Here is a 9,040-nt window from a genome sequence, read left to right as displayed (position 1 = left end):
ACCAATTAAAGCTTGTTTTATCTACCATACATATAACGTGCATAGTTATTACATAGTTGTCCCTAAGGTAACATCTTATACTTGATGAACTAACTAATTGTTATATTCAATCTATCTTATGACGAGGTTGTCTTTAAGGCCTAAAAAAAATAAGAAATTCAATAGGACCTCCTTTTTAAGTGTCCTTTATTAAAGGTCCCTTCCTTAAAAATGAATATGGAGCACACTTAAAAGAGGGTATTTTTTTTAAAGCACCATTTGGGAAAAAAAAAATTGTCCTCTAAAAGGCCTTACTCAAGAAGTATGTAGTAACCTTTTCACCTAAAATTAGGGTCATGGGGTTGTATCACACCAATTCTTTTTAGTTATTTTTACATTATTTCCAGTGAGAGACCTAATTTTAGAGCAATGGTGAAAAACATTCATTTTGACTAATCCTATTAAAGCCACGATTCCCACCGTATTCCTGAGAGGTTTACATTCACAGAAAAAAATTATTGGATACTACCATATTCTCGGGTGAAGGGGATCATATTAAATAATTAAATATAGAGCTTGGGAACCATAGGCAACTTGAAGGTTGTTTGAAGTTTGGATGTTGCAAAGAGTTGAAGGGCAATATGAAGGTCATAGGTTGAGTAGAGGTTTAGAAGACTTTAAAGGCATTAGCAAGTAATATGAAAGTATATGGTCAGTAGTCTATAAAGGATGTAGAGAATCCACGGACCATAGTAGCCTAGAGGTTACAAATATCCTAAATGTTATAAAGAGTTTGAGAGTTGCAAGTAGTTCTATAAATAATTATCTTAGAGACAAATCAGAGATCACAAGAATCTTAGAGTCGATCCAAAAGTTATAAAGAGCCAAAGACTTAAGAGGGATTTGTACAAATTTAGGGTTTGAAATTTGAATTTCCTAGTAATATTCCAATGATTATTCATTTATTCCTTCCCAACTTTGGAATTTGTTTGGAATTAACCCATTTTTGAATTTGAAAACCCTAATAAAGCCCATATAGAGGATTTAGGTAGCTGGCACACAAAGCATATATCCACATTTGATGAGCAATATTTTTCAAGTTAAAACCATATGCCTCATCAATTGAGGAAACCCAGATATCAAAATTTCAGATCAAGAGTGCACCTTCAAGATCACATGGATACAAGAAGAGTTAACCAAATTAACCATTTTACCATTGTGATTTCACCGCTGGGGGGGGGGGGGGGGGGGGGGGGGGGGGGGTTGGGGACTCGCTGGTAAAAGAGAGAGAGAGAGCCCAAATCATTGCTTGCAAAAATAGGAATATGATGCCTTGACCGGTCAAGGGAACATTTAAAGCTATTATAAAGTCATTAATAAAGATGAGTTTTGAATGCGACATGCATTGACTAATTGTTTCCCTTTCCTTGATCAAAATTTCACAATTTAGATTTCACGACCTTCCAAATGAACCCTCCTGAAAACCAATCAGTCAATGGTAATTAAAAGAGAAATTAATAAGTAAAAATTAGTAATAACATTCAACAAAGGAAGATTAAGGATCGAATAACATGCATGGAGATGATGATCATATATGGGACGACGATGATGATCAGAAAAATCAATTAAGATGAAAAGTAAGAAAAGAGAAAAGCTTGGTAGCTAGCTAAAAGGATGAAGAAGAGGGAGAGGGAGAAGAGGAAGAAGGAGAGTCAAATTTGTAGTGTTTGTCAACGGCAACAGAGACATCCCAAGTGCAACTAAGGCCCTGCGGGATGGTGACAAGATCTCCTGCCCCAAACTCCACACACTCTGAGGCTGAGCACCCCTTTGGGTATGCCTTCACTCTTCCCTTCAGCAGATAACACGTCTCTTCTGCATCAAACTTCAGCTGGAACTTCCCCGGAGAGCATGCCCATCTATCATATGCATATATATTAGAGAGAGAGAGAGAGAGAGAGAGAGAGAGAGAGAGAGAGAGAGAGAGAGAGAGAGAGAGAGTTACTAATTACTTGGGCCAGGAATGGATTCGCAGCTCTGATAGTCGTGACTGTGATGGGTTCTTTTCCACTATAATCTTGAGATTATTATTTCCTGAGGAGTCTGAAGACTTGGACCCTCCTGCATCAGCTGCCATGGGAGGAATAAGAGGTTTCTGGGAAGCAAGATATGATAAATGCTCTTAACAACTGATTTCTCTCTCTCTCTCTCTCTCTCTCTCTCTCTCTCTCTCTCTCTCAATTTTCTAGGCTTCTCTGTTGGTGTGTGTGTGTGTGTGTATATATATATATTGTGGGGCTTCTTTTGTCTTTGAGAAGGAAAGCAAGAACCTCCAGAAGAGACTAACCGATATATAGAAGACAAAAGGATAAGAAGCCTTTATATAAACACCTTGTAGGGTTTGGGAAGGGATGCCATGGGAGGTGTGTTATTTTATTTTATTTTTGTAGTACATGCCAGATTCATTGGGCCTTCAGTAGACTTAAGGAAGCCTACAAGTATTATACTTTATTTAATTTGAAAAACTTAAAAACTTTATCAAAATTTTATAATTAGGAGTAGTTTTAAGTGCTTACAAATGGCTGTCCACCATTTTAAACTATTTAATGTGTAATTAATTTTAAATATTCCACGTCCCTTCTTAATTTTAAATATTTATTTTAAGTAGTTAGACATAATATTAAATTTTTTTTTTCATATTTTGAATATTATGGTAAAAGTATAGAGATGAAAAATCCAGCGATTTATTGCTTTAATTAATTAATAGTCAAAGTATCGAGACAAAGTTATGATTAGACCAATGACTTCTCGGTATTACCATTTTATCTATCGCATCATGCCATGTTGCATTACATCCTTAATTTAATTTGTAATTTATATGGTAGGATAAATATGATTATATTTGTTTTCGTAGTATTTAATGGGATTTAAAAAATATTTTAATTGATATCACTAATTCTTAAAATATTTAAAAATTATGAATGTTTTATTTAATTAAATAAAATTTTTTTCTGGTCCCTGCTAAAATAAATTTAGATTAAGAAGGGTTTGAAATTTTAAAACACTCTCTGGTAGGGATATTTTCATGGAGATTTTTACGATACTGACATATTGGGATGGAGTCATTGGCTGATAAATATTAATGAGAAGTGGAGCCAATCATAAAAGCAGAGTAGGGAGGAGAGAGATTGTAGCAGTGGTCAAAGGGTTGACCGAAATTATCGAGCTGACAGATACACGTGGCACCAGATGATTTGATCCCTGCCGTAAGGGTGTTTGACCAGAGGATCATGATCTTGAAGTTGCCTTCGCCAACATTGCAATTTTCATTTTGACCACTGACTATTACTTCCTAATCTTTCTCTAATTTTATAAATAGTGTTGGAGGGGCATGAATTGCTTGTTTAGTTTTTTTATTTTTTATTTTTAGAAAGATCAGGAAGCCACCTACATAGCGGATCCATCCCAAGTTTATTAATAACTTTCACTTACAGGGAAAGAATACCGTGAAAATAAAAGGACATTTAAGACTTACATAATAACTAATAAAACAACCCATGCATCAAATCAAACAAAAGAAAAAAATAAATCTATATCAATATCAAAAGGAAATCAATTAAACATATCTCATATAAGTCGTACCCATCTTATTCAATCTATACAAACTTTTGATAACTTTAAAAAATTGACTACTATTTATAAACAAAGTATTTCTTCTCATGACACCTTATCGAGTCAAAACATCTGCCACTTTATTGCATTCTTCAAGGACAATCCGATCCACAAAATTCTTGTGTATACGAGATCTGGGAAAGGAGCGGATCATATGGATCTATAATACTCAACTTTATCTTATATTTTTGCTAGAAACTAATTCCGCATGTAACCTATAACCTCGAAGTCATATGGCGATAAGCACCAATGTTCTCTTTCTAAAGAGGAGTTTGATAATATATATTTGCACTTACACTTCATACGAGTTTTAGACTGTGCCGTATACCAGATATTATAAGATTTTGGTATATATTTATTAGAATATATCTTTTGATATGAAAAGATCTTTTTACTGCTAAATTAATAGTCAAACTTTTAAATTTTTTTTTTTAAATTTTAGTTCAAGTATTTAATCTTTTCCTATTTTAAAAATCAATCCCCAAACAATAAATTGGAAAAATAACAAGACCATTGTATTTATTTTCCTAGCTCTTACTTAGAAAATTAATGGTCATGAGCTTATAGAAAATTAATTATTGGACATGATTTAATGTTGTGGTATATTAATAACATAGTTTACCACAACATTAAATTTTTTAAATTTATTTAATTGTATAGAAAGACTTTAATTGGTGGTCTAGAATTTTTGAAAACTTTTAAATTTAAACCTATAAAAAATTGGCATTGGAACTTTAGAGGATAAAAAGAGTTTATATATAGTAGAGACCCATAAAATTCATAAGATTTTCATTATTTTTTAATATAAAAATAAATTTATTTAAACTTTTTAATGCTATTTTTAATTTACTAATATATTTATCTTTTAATATGAAACAATCGTTCATTGTTGAAGTGCTAAATTTAGAAAATTGCTTTGTTTGAATGGTTAAGACTTTTGACTCTTGTCATTTTTGTTGTTCGACATTGAACTCAAATGATCGTTTTGATTGCCAACATATTTAGTGACTAAATAAAAACAAAGTATAAAGAAATTAAACCTATTAGTTATCTTATTTATTTAAAGACCTTTCATATTACCTCAACAAATATAATTATAATTTCATTTGAGGCAATTAATGTCTTACATTCTCCCACTTGGTTCAAGTGAAATTACTTAACGTAGTTGATCATAATGTGCATACATTAGTTATCATTAATATGTAGAAAACTTGTAGGAGTCATGGTGGTTCCATATCATCTTTATTAACATAGTTCTTTCAATGCACTACAATACAAGTTCCACTACACATAATGATCTTTTGGTTGAGAGACATACATTAGGTCCAAATTTAATCATGTTATCATTATTCCATAACAATTATGTATACAAAATGGAAAACAGAAATAATAGAAATATTTTCATTATCGAGCTCAAATATCAATTGAACAACATACATTAAGATTCAATAATACCCATCTTTTCAACATGACCAATAAATGTTTTAGGCGCCAATCCTTTCGTAAAAGGATTAGCTATCATACAATTGGTGTTAATATGTTCAATTGACATTTTTTGTTTCTGTACATCTTCTTTAACAGCAAAATATTTCAATTCCATATGCTTAGCAGCCTTGGATTACTTATCATTCTTAGAGAAGAAGACAACTTCGGAATTATCACAATAAATTTTCAGCGGCTTGGCTATACTGTCGACTATTCCAAGTCCAAAAATAAAATTTTGCAACCAATTAGCCTAAATTGTAGCCTCAAAGCAAGCTACAAATTCAGCTTTCATAGTGGATGCAACAATTATTGACTGCTTCGCACTCTTCCATGAAATTGCTCCTCCGACTAGCAAGTATACATAGCCAAATGTGGATTTCTTGTATCCACACATCCAGAAAAATTAGATTCTGATTATCCAACCACCTCAAGATGATCAGACCTTCGATACATAATCTTGTAATCTTTCGTTCCTTGCAAGTATCTTAGAACTTTCTTTGCAGCTTTCCAGTGAATCATTCCTGGATTACTTTGATATCTATTGAGCATTCCAACTGCAAAGCTAATGTCAGGCCTTATGCACGTTTGAGCGTACATCAAGCTCCCAACAACAAATGCATAAGGAACATCCTTCATTTGCCTCCATTCCAGATCATTTTTAGGACATTGCATGAGACTAAACTTGTTTCCTTTCTGAATTGGAACGGGTGAAGGTGAGCATTTGTACATGTTAAATCTCTCTAAAACTTTATTTATATAACCTTTCTGAGACAAACCAACCAGTCCTTGGGACCGATCTCGAAATATTTCTATTCCGATCACATACTTTGCCTCTCCTATATCTTTCATTTCAAAGCTTTTAGAGAGAATTCTTTAGTCTCATGTAACATACCAAGATCATTAGTTGCAAGCAAAATATCATCAACATACAGAATCAGGAATATAAACTTACTCCCACTAATCTTCAGATATATACACCGATCAACAGTGTTTTCTTTAAATCCAAAGGAACCAATGGTATTATTAAACTTAAGATACCATTGTCGGGAAGTTTTTTTAAGTCCGTATATTGACTTCTTAAGTTTACACACCAAATTTTCTTTCCCTTCAACTGTAAAACCCATTGGTTGATCCATATAAACATCTTCATCTAAATTCCCATTTAGAAAGGCAGTTTTCACATCCATTTGATGTAACTCTAAATCGTAATGAGCTACTAAAACTATAATAATTCTGAAAAAAATCTTTCTTAGAGACCGGTGCAAAAGTCTCTATATAATCAATACCATTTTCTGAGTAAAGCCTTTAGTAACAAGTCTGGCCTTGTAACGTTCAAGGTTACTATGAGAGTCTTGTTTCATTTTAAAAACCCATTTACATCCAACTCTTTTGCAACCTTCTGGAAATTCTACAAGATCCCATACTTCGTTTTGTTCCATAGACTTTAACTCTTCTTTCATGGCATCCATCCATTTATTAGAATTATCACAGCTAATGGCCTGTGAAAACGAAACTAGATCATCTTCAATTCCTAAGTCAAAATTCGACTCTTGAAGATAAACCACATATTCATCCAAGATAGTAGATCTCTTTTCTCTTTGAGATCGTCTTAATGAAAACTCTTGTGGTTTTTCTATAATAGGTTTACTTTGAATAGCGAGAGTTGTAATTTCCTTAATTTCCACATTTAATGGAACCATACTCCCACTAGTTTTATCATTCTTAATGAACCTATCATTTCTAGTTTCAACTATTCTAGTGACATGATTAGGACAATAAAATATATACCCTTTTTTTTTTCTTTCTAGATAACCAATGAAATTACCACTGATTGTTCTTGCATCCAACTTCTTTTCTTGTGGATTATAAACTTTAATTTCTTCCTGACAACCCCAAACATGCAGGTGTCGTAAACTTGGTTTCCTGCCAGTCCAAAGCTCAAATGGTGTCTTCGGAATTGCCTTACTAGGAACACGGTTTAATACGTACATGGCAATTTTTAAAGCATACATCCACAATTAATTGGATAAAGACTTTCCGCTTATCATGCTCCTAACCATATCCATTAAAGTCCTATTACGCCTTTCTGATACACCATTCTGTTCTGGTGTACCTGGCATTGTGTATTGGGCACAGATACCACATTTTTCAAGGAATTTAGCAAATGGACCAGGTAGTTGTCCAGTTTTGTTATACCTTCCATAATATTCACCTCCTTTATCAGATCTAACAATTTCCACCTTTCTGTCTAATTGCCTTTCAACTTTATTTACATAAATCTCCAAAGCCTTTACCCACTTGAGATTTATCATGTAGCAAGGAGACATATCCGTAACATGAAAAATCATTGATAAAGGTGATGAAATATCTATCATTACTGAAGGTATTTACGTCAAAGGGTCCATATATATCAGTGTGTATAATTTCTAGAAGCTGAATGCTTCTTGTGGCTCCTTTCTTTGCGTGTCTTGTCTGCTTTCCTTTAATACAATCTACAAAAATGTCAAGGTTAGTGAAATCCAAATCCGTAAGTATTTCACTCTTTACTAATCTTTCCAGTCTTTCTTTGGAAATATGACCTAATTATTTATGCCACAAGTAAGTAGATCGTTCATTCACTAAACTTCATTTAGTGCCAATACTATGATGCGAGGTTAAAAGTGTTTCAACATAATGATTATCAAGTTTTAACTTATATAATCCATCACAAAGCATACCACAACCAACCATACATGTATCCTTAAATAAACTGAAACATCTTTTATTAAAATTACAAGTGTATCCAGAAACATCCAATTTAGATAATGAAACTAAATTTCTAGAAATACTAGGAACATAAAAAGTCTCATATAAATCCAAATAATAACCAGTTTCTAGGATTAAATGATAAGTCCTGACAGCTTCAACTAGCACTTTTATTCTGTTCCCCATGAAGATAAACTTCTCATTTGGGTTTATGTTCCGGATTGTAAGAAATCCCTACATCATATTAGAAATATGAGTTGTACATCCAGAATCAATCCACCAAGTATTATAAGGAATAGTTAAATTTGATTTGAAACATACATAAGCACTACCCTTCCTTTCGAACCAAGCTTTCCATTTCAAGTAGTACTTCTGGTAATGTCCAGGTTTCCCATAGAAACGATACTTGTCCTTACTTGATACCTTCTTTTGGATATGAGAAGAGGATTCATTATCCTTTAAAGATCCTTTCCCATTTCCATGCTTCTTTACTTTCTTTTCAGCTCCTTGATTGTTCACATAATGAATAAAGTGAATTCCTTTATTGTTCAGTCATATTTCCTCTTGAATAAGCATACTGTGCAACTCATGCACATTCCATTTATCTTTCATGGTATTATAGTTCATTTGAAACGGTTCATACTCAGTCGGTAATGAGTTTAAAATGAATTGAACAAGGAAATTTTCATTCACATCCATTCCCAAAGTCTTAAGTTTTGCTGCAATATTTGTCATTTCAACAACATGCTTATGCATAGTACGCGAACCATCAAACTTCATGGTGGTTAACGTACCCATTAATGTCCCAGCAAGAGACTAATTTGCTATTTAGGAACGCTCCCCCACAAACTTTAAAAACTCTTTAGCACTTTCAGTTTTGGGAATAGCTGTCTTGATGTTATTTGCAACACTCATTCGCATAAACATCAAACTTAACCTGTTTGATCGTTCCCAATTATTATAATAGGTTATTTCTTCAGCACTACTAGAATCAGTAATAGCAGCAGGTTGATCACTTAAGAGTGTCAAATCAAGGTTCAATACACCGAGGTGAAATTTAACTTGTTCACTCCAATCAGCAAAATTCAACCTAGTAAACATTAGCATGCAAGTGTAATGATCCAGACAAAGATACTGCAAGAATTAATCATACCTAATG

General features: G+C 33.0%; 1 protein-coding gene across 1 annotated transcript; it reads right to left on the bottom strand.

The window, feature by feature from the left end:
- Positions 1-1,478: 1,478 nt before the first annotated feature.
- Positions 1,479-2,232, bottom strand: LOC131155155 (uncharacterized). Its single transcript, XM_058108094.1, has 2 exons — positions 1,992-2,232; positions 1,479-1,898 (listed from the first exon to the last, which is right to left on the bottom strand). The coding sequence occupies exons 1-2, from the start codon at positions 2,114-2,116 to the stop codon at positions 1,646-1,648; spliced, it is 378 nt and encodes a 125-aa protein (XP_057964077.1). The 5' UTR covers positions 2,117-2,232; the 3' UTR covers positions 1,479-1,645.
- Between the last annotated feature and the right edge of the window lie 6,808 nt (positions 2,233-9,040).

Source organism: Malania oleifera, chromosome 5, assembly GCF_029873635.1.
Source record: "Malania oleifera isolate guangnan ecotype guangnan chromosome 5, ASM2987363v1, whole genome shotgun sequence".
Classification (NCBI taxonomy): domain Eukaryota; kingdom Viridiplantae; phylum Streptophyta; class Magnoliopsida; order Santalales; family Ximeniaceae; genus Malania; species Malania oleifera.
This window is presented reverse-complemented; position numbering and strand designations above follow the sequence as displayed.

Coding starts and splice junctions, on each gene's coding strand:
- LOC131155155 (XM_058108094.1), bottom strand. CDS start 2,116: ATGGCAGCTGATGCAGGAGGGTCCAAGTCTTCAGACTCCTCAGGAAAT. Junction 1,899..1,991: donor CGAATCCATTCCTGGCCCAA/GTAATTAGTAAC, acceptor TGCATATGATAG/ATGGGCATGCTCTCCGGGGA.